Genomic DNA, 18024 nt, shown 5'->3' on the forward strand with positions numbered 1-18024 from the left:
AAATATATGTTTTATATATATTTTATGTTGTGCATAGTGGAACGAACCAGATATTCCATTCTACCTCATGCTTCATCAGTGGTACTGTTAACTGGTTTCCATTTTAAGGGCTACATGTATTAATGTATTATTTTTAGACGTAAGCTCAGATACAGGTGTGTTTTTTCTACTGAAACCAATGGCATTTCATTGTAGTTCACTGGGCAGTGTTTCCTGCATCTTCAATACTGTTCATAAGCCATAAAGGACTTTATGGCTAAGTTTAAATACTTACCAGTTATGTGATGATGGGGAAGAGTCTTTTTATTTGTGAACTGAGTAAATACGTTGCACTGATTCTTGGACTGTGAGGATTGTGATTCCCTGAAATTAATTTGCATAAAGTCATTTGTGTCTGCATTTGCTCTTTAAATCTTCTCTGGCTGTATGGGTAACGTAAAACATTTATTTTGCCTTCTTTTATGCAATGTAAATAATAGATACATTCAAGATGAGATCCTGAATATCTCAGTTGGTATACACCAGTGTAGCTCTGGAGAAAGCAGGGTTGCATCGGCTGAGAATCTACCCCCACCATCAGTTGTAAGTGCCAGTCCTGCAGTGCATTATACAAATGTTCGCTGTAGTTTGTCAGCAGCAAAGCTGTCACCCAACAGTACACACGGCCTTCTATCAGCCATTACTTTTCAGTCATCATCATCAAGTGTAGCTTAAGAGAATCTGTGCATCATTTCTTTCCTTCTGAACAATTTCCATTGAAATAATTGACCTGGTTTTATGGTAATTCGGTCTCTGCTATTTGTTACTGCAGCATTTTGCAAAGAAAAATGCAAAACTAATGCCCTAGAACAGAAACATTCAGCCAAATTACTTACCAGTAATCCAAGGAATCATGGATAAAACCATTGCTCAAGTGGCTTCTCGTCTAGAGCTTTATATAGTTTTCACCCAAGGGTTGAGATTTGGGTTTTTTGTGGGTGGAGGGGTTGTTTTGTTTTTGAAAGGTAATACTCATGCTCTCTGCCCTACAGCAACTTTATATAAATCTCTTCTGAAAACTGTATCTGCCAGCACTGTCACTCCACCCGCAAGCTTTCACTAGCAGCACCAGCTAAAAATATTTAAAGGGGCTGTTTCCACTTGTTTGATGCATTTCATTTCATGTTTCTGCATCTTCGTTTCTTCATTCTTCAAAACATTCAATAAAAGATATAACTAAAGCCTAGTGTTTTGAAGTGACAACTAGTAAACAGCCTTATAGCATGATTAATGAGTACTAAGGAATAGTTTGTTGTAACTTACAAGTAAGTTGGGGTCCACTGCATTTGTCTTCAAGTTAATGAAGAAATTCCAGTTATGGGCTGGTACCTTCACTTAGTTGCTGGATATACATGTTTTCCAGAAATTCTACCCCTGGCTGATGATATTCCTGTCAAGGTGTTACACAGTCACAGGGAAGTACAAGCTAGTGCAGAAGTGACACTCAGAATCTGGACTTCTGACAAGTTAAGGAGAACTTTGATTTCCATTTAATAGCTGGAAATGATGGTTGAGATGTGCAATGAAAATAGTTAAGTTTTTAAAAAAATTATTGCCATCCCAAAAGTCAAAATTAATGTTGTTTGGTTCTAACTAATGGATATATTTTTCTTAATTTCTTTGACTTTCAGCAAACTTGGCTTTCTTTGGAGTTTCTGGGCTGCTATCGCTTTTTTCAGAGGAAAGACGCACCAAAGTAAAGACAACATAGATGTTGCCCTACTGGTTTAAGTGGGGTCATTGTCAGTGGAAGGCTTCTAAGGTTTGACAACAGTGAATGTGCTCTGAATTTCTCTACTTTTCTTTGGAAGTTTGTTGAGTAGGTGGATTCCCGTGGCTGAGAGAGCCAACATCTCAGCAGCGACGACATGTCTCAGGCAGAGACATTAGCTCTCTTTTGAGCCCTTGAAAGTGGAAGTAGGCTGGGGAGCAATGGAGTGATGAAGCCATAGGTTGAGTATTTTCATTGCTGCCTGACTGTTATGGAAGTTTGATAGCCATGCTTTGTATCATGTGCTCATGGTGCTTATGCAAGCAGCTTCCACACAAGGAGTTACAGAGCTGGAGTAAATGTATTCATGAAACTCCTATGAAAGTACTGATTGCATTGCCAGAATCCTGCCTCTGTGAGGAAGACGTTACCTCACCTTCCCAACCCAGCTTTTTGGTCACTACTCTTTCTCAATGTTTCTAGTGCTCCAGGACTGCTGTGAATGAAAGAGGGCTCGGTATTTTCAGCACTCTGAGCTGTGCACCCTCCTTCTTAGGCTGTGTGTTGGGTTCGAGGAAGGATTTATGTCTTGAAACATTTTACAAGTGTTATGTTGAACATTTCATTCTGATGTTGCATGTTCAGAGGTAGCTTCATTTAGTAAACTGAGCCCAAAAAATCTAGTAGCAAATAACTTTTACATGAAATGAGGTAGTGATCTCAATCTAGACTTGTGGAAAATACGTGGTTACTTGTGCTCTTGGCACAGAGGGGAAGGTTGGCAGTGATCCCTATAGGATGTGGATTTCTAACATGGGTGAGGCTGGGTGGGACACCTATGTAATTCTGCTTCTTTGATGAAGAATGAGAAGAGTATTATGAGCTGAGATATTATTATTCCTTTTACTATTTTTTTTCCCCCAAACAACAACTTATTTTTTCTAACTAAAATAACTGCATGGCTAATCTTGCCATATTAACTCTCCTCAATGAGTGAATACCTTAGGAGTAGACTTTGATGGAAATTACTAAAGTTGACAAACATTTCGTTATATAAAGAGTAGACTTTGATGGAAATTAGTTACTAAAGTTGACAAACATTTCGTTATATAAAAGGAAATGTAGTACAATCTAGCTTCAGAGTTCAGAACATTCAGAATGCCCTGGTTAATGTAGTATAATACCACAGTCAATTATAGTTCTTATTTTACGTTTTTCTTTTTCTCTTTCTCACACAATCCTAGACCACAATTTCATAATGTTAATGAAATGTATTGTGATGTTCCTGTAGGCCGCTGTGGGTAAATAATTACAATATGAGGAAGGTGATTCATGATGTGGCACTAAGTCTGTAAAGTAGGACTTTGTGACTGATTAGGATATAAAAAAAGTGGATTGCAGTGTCTCAAAAAGTCCTTCAAAACCGCTGACAGATCAGCCTCTAGTCTCTGCAAGGATCACCTGTCTCAGCCCAACAGATGCTTCTGTGAGAAGTTTTGGTGATTTGTACTTGAAGCCTTCTTAGTGACCTAAAAACTATTTTTTGTGATGTGTTCCTGACAACTTCTCCTCTTATTCTTCAACCAACTAGGCAATTAAAGCTTGAACCTTCTCATGAGAAGATGAGATTTCTGACAGCATGCCTCTTCCTACACACACATCGTGCTCTACGTTGAGGGTCAGAAGTAACACAATGCCAAGGCTGGTCCCAAAATCCAGACCTATGGCTGGCAAGCTTGGCGTTTTTATTTCTCCTGCTCATTCAAACCTAGACCAAATGCAGAAGTTTCTCCACTGCTGTTTGCAGTTCTCTTTCTGACTGCTGGAGGAAGAAATGTCCACAGCTATTTAAGAAATTAATATTTCTTAATATGAAATTAAGGAAAATGTAGGCAATATTTTAAAGCAATTTCCTGTGTAGCCAGGAAAATGCTTTAAAAGAGTATAAAACACAGTGCAAATATTGCTGTTGCTTCTTCTCCAGTCATATGCTGCGCTTTAAAAAGCCAACATGTCTTATTCCACAAAAAGATCTTTATACTTCTGAACTTTCAGAAGCCTTAATCAATATAAATAACAGTTTGAGCATTATGACATCATATTTAGTCCTAGAGTTGTGCATCTCAGCTGCTTAGTCATTTAAATCCGTGGAAATAAGGACAGCACTTAGAAGTTTCAAAAGGTCAAAGAAGCTACTGTCTTTTTAGTTTTGAATCAGCTGAGAGACTCCAATTTCTTGGAAACATAATGCCAAGGCTGCATGTTGTTTCTCCCCTCCCCTCCCCTTGCTTTTGAAGCAGTATAGTAATTAGCTTAAAGGGCAAATCACACCACAGTCAGTAGCATGATACTGTACAGTGCAAGTTCCTTTCTATTTTCTCTTTCACTTGAAACTAGTTTAAAGAGGAGTTTTAGCCTGCATTGTCTACTGAAATATTTTACTGAAGTTCTCTTATCCAAATGCCAAAAAGCTGTTCATGTTTTTCAATAAAATTAATACTATTTTCAGTACAAATATGACAAGTTCTTTTACCATTTTTCTCAGAAGGAAAATAAGCGATAAAGTGTTCCTCAGGGACCAATTTGTGAGAAAATTAAAATGAAAATGAAAGCAGAATACTTTTAAAAACTTAGTTTTAAATGCAATTTGTTGTTTTCTTTACTGAAATAACAGCATGACTGCTGGGAGGAAGCCACCCATCATCTAGACTGCAATGGAAAAAACCTGTTCCTTTTTTTCTTATCTGATGCATTGGTCAATTAAAAGTTACGATCAGAACCTGTGCTACATTTATCGGTATAACAGGACTCTACAGCATTTTAGGGACTGCTATTTCTTGTATGTTTTTCCTTATGGCTTTTTGGTTTATTTTCCTGTATTTCCAGCTGCCGTTCTGCTGCTGAAGTGAAACTGTCCAGACGGGTTGTTGAGCGTTTCCATTTCATGGTATACGCAGCTTTCTCAGAGCTAGGAGCTGCAAGCTGGCGCTCTGGGGAATTCTGGCTCCTCGCCTTGATGGTAGTTTTGCTGTGGTTCGTGAGACTTTACCTGCATTATTTGAGTCAATGGCTCTTCCTTCAGACCATCTCGGTTCCTGTTACAAAGTAAGTTCCACTGCTTTCTTTCCCTGTTGGAATATTTCTACAAATAACTTGATTTAAAGTGGCTCCTTTACGCTACGAAAAAAACTGCTGACTAAGACTTGTGCTAAGGGCTCTGTGTGCAAGTCCTAATAGGACCCTCTGCAGAGACTAGGAGAACAAGGACCATGTCCAGACTCCAGATAATGATATGTAAATATGACCCTAACAGAAACGTTAAAGTGTTAATAATGTAAATTTTCAACCCAGAACAGGACATGTCCATTTGTGCATCTTCTGTCACGCCTACCTCTCTCCCCTCTGAGATACCCAGCAGATTATGTATCTTCCACAAGAATAATTTATCATTTTGGATCAAGTATTTCAAAATGCTTAAGAAATGCACAAAACTGAAGAAGCATTTAAACCGTATTTGATGTTACCAAAATGATTTATGAGTAAAATGCTTTGAAGAATTTAACTTTGCTATATCAGTTTTACTGTGAGAACTGTAATGGATTGACATATTTTATCTGTATGATACATTGTCTTTAGCTCTGGAATCAGAGCTTTCTAGAGAGTTCCAGGAAGAACATTACTTGTTTTTACTTGGTATGAAAAAAAAAGAAAAAAGAAAAAAAGATGGAGAATAAGTCCACAAGGTGATATATACTTAGTTCCCCATATGTTACTGTGGGGTAGAGAATGGGATTACAGAGGGAAAAACATTGGTCATTCTTAGGAAAAGGAAGATTTCTCCAATATAAGCTCTTTGTTTCTTTTCTTCACTTTAAAGCATCATACAAACCTAAATCAGTCAGCAGGAGCCAGTGACATGCAACTCCATGATCTGTGTCTGCTGAGATGCTGGGATTATTGATTAAAATTTGAATGGGGTATCTGGGCAGCACTGAGTATTATTAAGGTGGTTTTCTAGATCTTAATGCAAAGTCAGCCATTTCTTGCTTCTGGCCTTGCACAGACCAGGTGGGCTCAGCCAGCTGGCATTAAAACTTCTGGGAGACCAAGCATCAAGAGTGTGAAAGCAAAGGGAACACAACAGAAGGAAGCAATGTGTGAGAGAGAGGTGGTCATGTTCGAAGCCACTAATCACAGCTGTCCCAGGCAGTCAGCTAGATAAAGGATAATGTTCTCAAGCCAAGATGCCCTGAATCAGCATCCTAAACTGTAGCTGTGTACCTGCAGAACAAGAGACTGAGTTGAGCAAACTCTAGTCCCACCAAATACAGTGGTAGTGCTCGTGAGTTAGAACTAAAGTGAAAATCAAACCACTTCAACTTTACTTCAGAGCAAAATTCACTTGAATTTTTTACCTTAAATTTCAGCATCTGTATGTAGTTTGCAATACCATGCAGTTCTTGTCTCCTACAGTGCTAGCAAATTTGCTCATTGTGTGAGCTTTTCAAATCCCACCATCCCATGGAAGTAGGCTTGTTTAGCCTGGAGAAAAGGAGACTGTGGGGACACATTCTTGCTCTCTACAACTACCTGAAAGAAGGGTGTAGCAAGGTGGGGGTTGGTCTGTTCAACCAAGTAACAAGTGACTGGACAAGAGGAAACGGCCTTGAGTTGTGCCAAGGGAGGTTCAGGTTGGATATCAGGAAGAATTTCTTCACTGAAAGTGTTATCAGGCACTGGAACGGGTTACCTAGGGAAGTGGTTGAGTCACCATCCCTGGAAGTTTTTAAAAGATGGGTAGATGAGGTGGTCAGAGATATGGTTCAGTAGTGGACAGGTACAGTTGGACTTGATGATCTCAAAGGTCTTTTCCAGCCAAACAATTCTATGATTCTAAGGTGGAAAGAGGGACATTTTCAGTAAGTTGAGGCATGGGGCCTGTGCTCACACTGGTGTTACTGGGAGCTAATGTCTTCCCACAGCCCTGCATGCACAGTCCCAAGGGCCTCGATGTGCATCCACTGAACTGAGAGTCAGAGGGGATCAAAGGATGTGAAGGCAGGTGGAGGAGAAAAATTTTATTTTTTTTTTTTAGTGGCTTCATAGTTTTGCTCAGAGGATTGTGACCAAGATAGGGATGCCACTTTACAATCCCAGGTGCTGCATGCATTATTCTATGAGTTTTTTTAATGGTTTACCCAGAAGCTCAGACAAATTCTCTCCTTTTGCTTATTTACAGGTTCCAGCTTTTCCCTCACACTGTTGAGCTGTGCTACCAGAACTCCTTGCTGCAGACCAGTGAAGAGTTGGTCATGGTTGTTGTGGGACCCCTAACCTTGAATGCAGGGCTGCTTCTTATGGTCCTGATCAGATGGGGCTGTCAGAGGCTGTTTGACTCATTCCCTTCCTTCTTGTCAAAGTTTATCATAGCTCTGGGACTCTGGACCGTGCTAGACCCCTTGGCAGTGTTCATAGTGGATTCAGTCCTGGGGGTAAGTCACTTAAAATAACTTGGACATGAGACCTTGACGTAGAAGTTTGTTTTATTCAATGAATCACTGAAAGATATGAAATTCCACCCCTGGCAATGGAACATGAAAGTTAAAAAGAAATTAAATAATAATGTTATACATTACCTTTTTATTAACAAATTCCCATCTAATGAAATCACCGTGTTTCTGCATAAAATTAAGAGCACTGTACAAGCCATATATGGAGATAAGAAAGTAAATCCACCACTGAAATGATTGCATCTGCTTTCAAAAGGACTACTGCAATTTCAAATGTTAATGGAGATGGGTTAATGAGCAGTCCTGATTATTAGCACTTCAGATTTTTCTAAGAGCTGAAACAGACAAACTGGAAAAATAGCAAAACCAAAAGGAGAGGTTATTTTGTGCTTCTCTGACATGTAGGGTAGTTAATATAACCTGCTGGAACACCTAAAAATCCTTGTGAGATTGAAAGACAGATGTCTTGAAGGAAGGATCTTCATCACATGTAAAATCATGCAGGCAAAGCTCCTATATCTATCTGTGCCTATGTATGTGCTGTGTAGCCCACCTGTAATTTGGTGGCAGGGGGTTTTTATTGCATAGGATGTAATGCCTGGTCTCCCAGAAAATGTGTTTCAGATGGGGCTCTTGCTGTGTAGGTGACACAGGGTCCTTCTGATGGGCGCAGGGCACTGTGAGCTTTTCTGAGAGTTTGGCATTGCCGTTCTTCTGCCCTTGTCTGCCTTTCAAAGAGATCTTTGTTTCTGTTGTTCTCTCTATATCAAGCATTAATCCACAGACCTTACTCTGGATCAGGTTTTCTCTGGTTTCTTGGTTCCTCATCCACTAGCCTGTGCATTGCTTTTAAGAAGTCCTCTTAAAATATTATTTTCTACTCTTTACATGCAGCTTCACATTGCATTGTTTTTTGAAAATTAAAATTCACCTGTTCAAGAAATTTAATTGGAGCTCACTTGGGAGGTAATTGCAATATTTTAAACATGTGGCAACACACTGTAGTTTTCACTTGGATAGTCTGTTGTTTTGTTTTTTTTTTTTAAATCATTATGTATACCATGCACAGAATTGAATTTTAATTTTAATTTTTCTGATGAAGATTCTTTTTTTCGTAGGAGAAAAAGGAGTATTTCCCCAATATCCAGGCTAGAAATATTTAAATATTTAAAAGGGCTTTTTTCTCCCCTGTAATACTGGTGCGTGAATAAAAACTGGAGGAACGCTGAGGTCTGCCTTGTCTTTCCCACACTTGCATTGAGAAAATTTTTATCACTCAGTTCAGTGGAGTTGTGTACAGTTCTTGTCAGACTGGATTCGTTATCAATTTCAAATAGGGCTTCTTTGCTTGTTCAGAGGAAAATAATAATAAATAAAGTAACTAAGTTTTTCATGACAGCATAAAAAAAGCACACCTCACACTTCATACTGAAAATTTGTCAGTTTTACCCACCAAGATTGTCTTTGGTAGAAACTCATTTGTTCAAATATTACACAATATACTGTGTGTATCCTTTCCAAAATGAAACTGTATTTTTTACATGTGTTTTTGTTATTGCATTTGTTATGTTTTTTTTCTCTCCTGGCATTCTTTCAGCAGCTATTTCAGATTTACTTGCCAATCTATTTTAGATCAAGCATTTTTTAAATGTTATGTTGTGTTAATAGGAGTTATTTTAGTGCTAGAATGTATTTTAGTATCCTAAATGGCCTTAATACTTATGAAAGATGACAGATAGCCCTGGAGACAAAAGTTTCTTTGTTTACTAACTAATTTTTTTTATTGTTAAGGGAAAACTAGAGAGACAGTTGCATGTTTGGGGGGTTTTAGACCATAGTTCAAGATACTGTGTCAAATATGCCATTCCAGGCTTGGTTTAGTATCAGCTTGTAGAAGGATGTTCCAGGGGTGAGAAACTACTATGATTTTTGGAGAATGCAGTTCTAATTTCAATTCTGCCAGAACTCTCCTGGGACCAGTCACTGTGTCTCTCTGTAGCATGTAAAATGCAGAGTAACACCTCTTTAATCAAATGGATACACAGCACCAGAAAAAAAAAATTACAGATTGCAAAGCTCTCATGACCATGGCTCCGTGGTGTGATAAGAACCTAAGACAGCTATTGACTAATGTTATTTAAAGAATTTTAAATTAAGATAACTTTCTTGGATCATATTGTTGAGGACTGCAGATGAATCTCTCTGGTAGAAAGATCCACTTCCTCTACCCCAGTTCTTTTGCCAGAAAGAACTGCTTGGATAAGAGAGAAATTTATTCTTATTTGCCATTCAGACTTTTGCCTCTCTGGAGGGATGTGAGGACGTGACTGCTGTGCAGAGGATTCTCCTTGGTAGGCAGTCTCTTCAGTAGGAAAGCAGTGGAGGCAGACAGCTGTTTTGCAAGAGGAGAGGATAGGACATAGAGATAGAAAAGAACCAGAGGATAATATATTTTATATTTTTTTGTAAAGCATGCAAACAGATCTAAACTAGTGACCAGTCTTTATATACCATTACCAGTCTCTGGGGACCTGTGATTTTCATTACAGAAACCTGGCAGTGTTGCAAAAGGTGGAGAGAGAACAGAGCTAGACTCAAGAATCTCAGTCCTTGTTCAGTTCATCATTGGACTTGTAATTGTCTTTCCTTTACTATGTATGTCATCACAAAGGTAGCCAAAAATGGGGAGAAAGCTTTGACTCTTCTTAAGGATTAGTCCAGGCAAGTTATTCCAGAAGATGCAGGTTTCTTGAAGCCTAAAGGTCACAGACTCCCTCTCTAATGACAAATACTGGATTTTTTGGTGGCGCAGGTTCACTTCCTTGCAAAATGTTTTTTACATGATTTAATAGGGATGAAACTGCCACTGTGTCACTTTAAAAAGGAAAAAGTGAAGACAGGAATTTATTTTGGCTTTGAGCAGACCCATCATATGTAGCTGAATTCTTCTAAATCGATCCAGCAGAGGGCAATAATATGTCAATACAGTAGCTAGTTCTTAAGAACTAGATATATAAAAGGAAAAAAAAAAAAAAAAGAGAAAAGAAAGGAAAATAATAGATTTTTGGAAAATTTTTTTCCCTGTTTTACTGGAAGCATAAGGAAACACAGTGCACTGCAAAACCTTCAGGATTCTTCATGAATCTTTGCAAAAATACACAAACCACCTTATTCTCAATTAAATTAATATTTTTATTCTATTAATATTAATTCATTACCAATATTTAGAATCATAGAATCATGTAGGTTGGAAAAGACCTTTAAGATCGTTGAGTCCAAGATTTGTTTCATCTTCAGTAAAATGAAAATACTTCTATATGTTTATTTGTTTACAAAGCAGTTGAGCATAAAATATTAAGAGCATTACTAAGCAGGGTATATGGCAGTCATGTACCTTTGGAGAAGCAATTAATGATAGAACTTAAGGTTGCTACTTAGTACCATTAAGAGATATCTTTAATTCCACCACAGCAGTGGAAGTATGGTACAGTCAAATCTCTTCAGAGCTATTGATCTCATTGTGTCTTTATTTCTTCTTAGGAAAGAAAGAAATTAAATGAGAGCTATATTATAAAATAATGCTGATTCTTGTTGGTTCCTCAGTGTTACAGGCTGTCATTGTGACTTCCCAAACTGGACTCTGTGGGTACTAGGAATGGGGAGTGAGGGGAACGTCTGATTTTCTGACTTAAAGGGTTGCAGACAGATGGATAACGCATGTACATAAATTAAAATACTGGGGGAACTTGTCTCTTTTACACTGAAAAAAGGTCAAACCCTTTGGGCAAAACATCAAAACCTTGCTGGTGTCCCCTGTTGATCTACTTGTAGTTGTTTTCTCCATTTTTCTCACCTCATTGGGTCTCAGTGAAGCTTTGTGATCCACCACCTTCTTTGATGCTGTTTGTAAGGCTAGTGGAAAAGCTGTGTTGGGTGTCAACTAACAACACGCGCAGATGCCCTGATACTTCTATTTGGCATTTCAGATAACATGCCAGTGACTTTCATTTTCCAGTGGTAGCACCAAACCCTAACTCGATCTGAAGTTGGGCGTTGGCAAGCACATGCTCTCCAAAGTGCACATGTTCAGAGTGATGTGTGGGTAACTTGCTGAGTTTGGTGGGAACCAGCATTTTGCTTGTGACAAGGGCAAGTCATTTTGAGACTGGGCAGTTTGTAATTATGCACTGGCACAAGTGTTTTCTGCTCAGTCAGCACTCCCAAAACCAGCAGCATAAATCATTCAATATTATTCCTCTCTGGTCATTGAAATAAGGCAAATTCCAACCTTCCTACCCTTCCACTTTTCCTGAAATATGTTAATGAATCTCACACTGAGTATTTTCACTGTGACATGGGTTTTGTTCAATAGGTCACCGTAACTGTGCTAAAATAAGCTAGAAAATAGTTTATTATACATCTCATGGTTAATTTCAAATTTTATGTAGCAGACTCCTAAGTTTCAAGCTGTGTGCCTCACAAATTACAATTAAACCCCTCTTATAAAGAAATTTATATTCTTTTATGTCTATAGGTAAATAGTCTAATCAAGTTTGTTATTTTATTACATTGATTTTTTTTTTTTTCCCCCACGACAGCGACTTGGGAACAGCGTAGAGAAACCCATTGCTGATGCTGCAAAGCTCTATTGGGTCTTTCTAAGAGCAGAAGAGTCAGGGATTCCTGGTGCCTTAATCACTGTGATGCTTTATACAATCCTGTTCATCATCTCATCAACAGTGTTGTACCTGTACTTTTTAAGGTATGTCTCTCTATCTCATTATTCCCTTAGGAGCTGGGGCTCAAGCCCTTCTTCTGTAAGTTAAAAATAAGGTGACATCAGAAGTCATATCAATGTCACATACCAAAAGCCCAGAATTGAAGACAATCAAGAAGGGGTTAGCTTCTGCTTCACTTTTAATGCTCTGGCATTTGGTGGGCACAGTGAGTCAGAGAAGGAGCCACTTATTTCCTCAACAGTAACACAGCTGATATAACGATTTTTCATAGAGTCTAGGAGCCTTTCATTTAGGTACTTTGGAAGGCGCTGTCTTGAGTCTTCCAAGCAGGGCTTTTGTGAGAAATAGGAAAAATTCGGAAAGAAACATACGGTGTGAAGTGGAAAATCTGTCTCTGAGTCTGCAAGTGGCCACCAGCGTCTTACAGCCTTTTGATGATACAGGATTTTTGGCTTGATGTGACTGAGGCTTTAACCCACTGTGTGACACGACTTAATCCAAATAATATTTCCATGACTTTAGCTCATTATTAATATTCAGTTCATCATGAAATTTGACCAACTGCCTTTACTGTTGCCTTTCCTAGAAGGTATCATTAGCCGTACAGTCAACAGGGACAGATGTGGGACACTGAAAATGAAAGAGAGAGATTGTCTAATATATTGAATGAAAAAGTGTATTTTCTTTTTTCTGAGTGACTCATCTGTAATGCAGAATGAATTTTATATTGGCCCTTGATTTACCCAGTGATGGACATTGAGTGGTGGTAAGCACCAATAAAAAGCTGTACGCAAAAGCAAGATGTAGGCAGGTATAGGAATAGAAAAGCTGAGCATACGCCCTCCATCTGACAGAATCATCCCTTGGTTTCCTTTCCAGAAATTCTGTTGCAGCAGGCTGAAAAAGATAAATGGCAATCTAAATTTCTGCAAAGTACTTCAAAACTCCTGCGTTCCTGGAAGCTGTACACAACTCCATTGTACTGGTAGTCTAGTTAATTAGTTTTTGAGATGTTAATGCCTTCTTAATCATTGACTTAATAGTTTTGAATAGCTTCATAAGTTTTAGCTGCTGTCGTTTATTACTCAGGAAAATTAATTTAAATTAAAACATTTGTAAGGCAGGTTTTTATGAGAATATTACCAACATCTTCATTGTCTGGGGAACAGGTGCAAGATCATCAAAGGTTCCTTTCCTTCTGGATCAATTTTCCCATAATGTTTTCCAATAAAGGGGTGGAGGGAGAATGTTACTAGGGGAAAAGAGTTGTCTTAGTACGACACATTTTAAAAATGATTCATAGCAAGATACAAAACCAAAGGGAAGAGAACAAAATCTGTTACAGTGCATAAGTTCTTTGCTTGATAGCAAAAAGAAACATTTTGAATATTGGAGTACGGAATAAGGTTACACTATGAGCTTCTGAAATTGGATCAGCTTTCTCTTTCTTGTATGTCCATAGCCCAACATGATAGGAACTTTGGACGTGTCTAGGACTCTTGAGCAGCACGCTGTCAGTCAACTAATAATATAGTATTAAAACTTCTTAAAATGTTTCTCTGCCATTCATAACATTGTTTCCTGAATATTGATTCAACATAATTTCCTTTCAAGAGAAAATAACTTTAGAACCAAGGCAGTAGTATCCCTTTGTGAGAATATTTCTCAGGTGTTATATATCAAAGATGTTAAAATATAATGTTACTTGACTCAGAAAACATATTTTTTACACAGTCATCGACCACATCTTTCTCTTGTAAGGTAAACCAATATAAATATTGAGGGACATATTCTCTGTCCAAAGACACCAGCCTACAGAAAAGACTTTGGATGTTGGACGATGGAGTTGGAGCCATTGGTTAGAATTACTCAGCAATTTGTCATTTAACAAAAGTGTTCAACAGAGGTTGAAAGTATAAGGTATAAGAAAAAGGTATAAGAATAGTGAATCCATCAGACCATCAAAGCAAATAGGGGAAATGTCTGTTTCTGCCAGAGCTAGAAAGCTTCATGGCAGCACTGATGAACAACCAGGAAGCTAACGAAATCATGGATAAGGGATAAACAGCAGTAGGCATCTGTTTGTGTCTTTATAAAAAAAACATACCTCCATAAATCTGGCTCCCCTTGGGTGTCTTGAGAGTCTGAAGTACCTCTAGCATGAAGAGATATTCTAATTACTTTTTGGAAAAATGAAATAGCACTGGTTGCAATTCCTTCATTTTAATTCTGTTAGACATTAGAAGCAGTCAGGAATTTGTTGGTGAAATGTTTTCTGCACTGTGAGAAAATGCAGACCCGTTTCAACTAAAAGTATCTGCTGGAAAGAGTCTAAATTTCCTAGTATTGAAATATTTTTTTGGGAAAAGCTTCAAAAAATCTACATTTTTCAATGTTAACAGCAAAATTATTTCTATATTTTTTACAGTTGTTTTCCAAAAAGAATGAGAAAGGCTCAAGCGAAGATGTAATAAATGGTTTTAAACCACTCTACCCTTCAATTTTTGGATTGTGCAAATTTTTGCGGAGTTTGTTTTTTTAATTTGACTCTGAATAACAAATAATTTCAATGTTTTCTGTTATTTCTGATAAATAAATGAACTTGCAAGGTATTATACTGGGTCTCATATATCCAGAAAATAACATCTGAGATTTAATTTGCTTTTTATTGCATTAGCAATAGAAATTATTACTTTCATATTTATAAGAAGCCATGTTAAGGTACAAGAAGAAGTGTTTTATTAGTTTTCATGTCAAAGAAAAGAAATTAAAGCAGGTAACGGGAGCAGGCTGAGTACTTTTGGGCAAAAGGAACAAAGCTGGAAGACAGGCTTCGTGATTCTTAATTAATTCAAAGTTAATTATACTGTTTATAACCATGTGCTTAAAATCTTCATATAGAAAATGTTTATGGCAGCAAATAGACAGTAATTTAACTGCATTAACTTTTACTTCATTTGAAATAAGAATGTTACATTAAGTGAGCTTAAATAAATGGCATGGTCTTTTCTTGTTTAGAAAGATAAAGTGGCAAGTCATTTTAATTGCTGACCTGGAATTTCAAAGATGAACTCGATGGAACATTATTGTTCCAAGATGAGCTGAAGACCAGAAAGCCCACCAGATTGATTGATTTCTAGTTTCTCAACTGAGCACAAAATAATTCTAAGTTATGAATCAATGTTTGAATAAAAGGTATCTATTTTGTTGAAATAACATCTAATGTAGATCCAGGGATTAAGAGAGAAACTTTTATTTGAAGTAACTGTGGAATCTGGAAAATTACTCCATGAAGGGTATTAGTTATTTATAAAAAAAAATATTGCCTTCTCTAGTGTGTTTTGAGACACTTTAGGATCCTCCTCTGCCCTAGCACTGATTTACATTTCACACTTTAGAGCTTTTTCTATTATTTCTTGGTAGCTAGTTTATTTATATTCCCAGGACCATGTACATCTTGATTAGGTTATCTTCTAGCTGCTCTCCTCTTTCAATAAGAGAATCCCAAAATGACATCTTAGAAACTACAGCAAATTTAGGGCTGCAGCTTCAAAAAGGGATGTTTCAAAAAAGAAGGGTGGGGAAAAAAAGTATAGACAACACCTTTGCAGCAAAGCAGGAGTTGTAAGTGCCTAACCTGATACTGAGCCAGGTTTCCAGATTTCAGTATCAGAATAACTACTCCATCACAGAAACTCTTGGATATAGAGCTTGACCTTAAGGTATGTATTTACCTTTGAAGAGAGAGCTAAAGCTTCTCCTGAGATCAAGTTGAAAAATTGTCTGTTGGTGCACCTCCTTATTTCTGTTCCACACTGAATCTCAGTTGTGGGCAAAACTATACTAAGCAGCCTATTGAGTGTGCTTCTCTGCAATGACTGTGTGCACTGTAAGGTGAGATGGAGAGTTAATGTAAATTTGAACTTTATTCTAATTTAATTGAACAGTCCACTGCCATCCACCCACCCATACATCAGTTAACATCTATATCCAAGACTCAAGAATAAGGACCAGCCACAAGAACTGTATCTGGTACTGCAGTACATGAGAAGGATGAGAGTTCAGAGGGTCCAAGGAGTTGTGCCTGTGCTCTCCTTGCCACCCGCCAAGAAATCGAGGACCTATACAGCTCCACAGAAATTTGGGTTTTTTGTTGGTTACAGTGCCACAGAGCAATCCCCACGCTTCTCACAACTACCCAACCAGACTCTGGGAAGGATGAAAAAGCTGAGACTGGCGTCAAGCAATGACTGAACTGTAATAAAGTATTAGCTTGGAAGAGGAAGGAAAAAGGAAAGACCTCAGTTCAATACCCAAGACTGAGATTCCAGATTTTCTGATCTTTATTTTCCAAACCCCTGGTTTTGGAATAAAAGTAGGATGAGAAAGAGATGAACTTGAAGAGGTTCCATTTCAATTAAACAGCAATGTTTTGAAGTTTTAAAGTTCATCTAAGGCTAAAAATGTGACACTAGGCTTTTCCAAAAACCTCACAATATTTCTTGGTTTCACCTACATTAAGAAATACCACACAGAAAGCCTTTCTTGTGGTGGAGAATTTTACTGCGTAGTGCTTATTCAATTCCCTACCACAGCACAGAAATGTCAGAGAAAAACAAAGCCAACAAATGAAATGAACTTTTCTAACATCAAGAGACGCTTAGATTGTATAGACTTCATGCTTGGGTTTGAAAAAAAATGGTGAGTAGTTCCTTTCCATACAATGTGGTTCGCCCATTATTGAACCCTGGCACAGCAGGACTTCCATTCATGCCTATTGAGGTAGTCCATGTACGCACTGGAACTAGTTACCCAGCCCAATGCTAAGGACAGACATTGGACATTTCTGCAGGAAAGGAAGATCGGGGTCTTTTTGGGAAGTCAATAACTTGATTAAAATAAATTGCTGCTTAAGTTTATGTGATTTGATTCTGGTATTGTAAACTTTCCAGAGGGATGGGGAGGATTGTAAGTTAGAGAACTTGTAGGAAAGAGGCTTCTTACTCATGGGTAGAGAATATAGTCATGAAGGGAAAAACAAGCTTTAGAAGTCTACAAAAGGGTAAGACACCTTCTTTTTTGCTTGAAGAGTCCTTTCAAAGAAGAACCAAGTATGTCATTTCTATCCATAGGCTACATAGCGAAGGTTGGCTGTTGGATGTATTTCAACGCATCCATGGTGAGGAGGGCGCATTCTTTGTTCCACTGGACTTAGAGATTTCCAGTCAGGAGCTGAGCTACATTGTGAAGAGGGCTGAGCAGTGGAGAGGAATCAACGGTGAAAGACGGATGGTGAGTGGCAAACAGAGTCTTCAAGAGGGGTCTGTGACATACTGATCCAAATTAATGCTTTGTATTTCTGAGTATTACCTACAAGGATGTAGATATAAAAGAAAATTTCCTTAGGGTGCTTCTTTGAATGGAGAAGCTAAGAAGCACATTCAGGAGAATTTTATGAGGTTGTATGTGCTTTGCCTGAACGTCTTGAGGGGTTACAATCTGCTTAGTATCCAAAGGCTTAGCGGCATCACTGTTGTCAAAAATTATACATGCCATCTAGTGATTCTTGACTGGGTGGTAGAGACTTTCTACTTGTTTAAATGTCAGTACCATCCCAGATAATTTCTCAGCCAGCTCAGCAAACTGGGGAGCTCCATGGACAAGTCAAATTTGCTCCCTGCACAAGTTAAATTTGCTCCCTGCAAGGACATGGATGGGGCTGCCCTGAGGAGGGGGTGTGATTTTGGTGGGTCAGATGTGATAGCCATGCTGTCTTTCCTGGCTCTTTCCTTCCAGGATGGCCCAGAGGGGTGGGCTCAGTTGGAAATGTGCAGGGGGAGGTAGGAGAGGTCTGAAGTTTGTCTGCTCTACTTTGGTTATCAAAATAATTCCTCTTTCTTTTCCATTAAGCTACTAGCCTCTAGTCCCATATGCAAACTTCAAGCTGTGTTATGCAAAGTGTCCAGTGTTGGGGATGCCATTCACAAATGAGGCTTCTGGTCATAATTGCTTTCAGAGAGTTGAA

At 38.2% G+C, this 18024-nt stretch overlaps 1 protein-coding gene across 1 annotated transcript in view; it reads left to right on the forward strand.

Annotated features, from left to right (window-relative positions):
• The window catches only part of LOC104532602 (uncharacterized), a gene marked incomplete at its 5' end in the record, with an annotated part of 44022 nt that extends 26625 nt beyond the window's left edge, over window positions 1-17397 (forward strand). Inside the window, 4 exons of the mRNA XM_010177851.2 lie at window positions 4637-4855; window positions 6990-7242; window positions 11859-12022; window positions 17132-17397. Of these exons, the coding sequence (XP_010176153.2) occupies window positions 4637-4855; window positions 6990-7242; window positions 11859-12022; window positions 17132-17336 (841 nt within the window). The remainder of the gene's footprint in view (window positions 1-4636; window positions 4856-6989; window positions 7243-11858; window positions 12023-17131) is intronic.
• Between the last annotated feature and the right edge of the window lie 627 nt (window positions 17398-18024).

Source organism: Antrostomus carolinensis, unplaced genomic scaffold (assembly GCF_000700745.2).
Source record: "Antrostomus carolinensis isolate BGI_N321 unplaced genomic scaffold, ASM70074v2 scaffold19181, whole genome shotgun sequence".
NCBI lineage: Eukaryota > Metazoa > Chordata > Aves > Caprimulgiformes > Caprimulgidae > Antrostomus > Antrostomus carolinensis.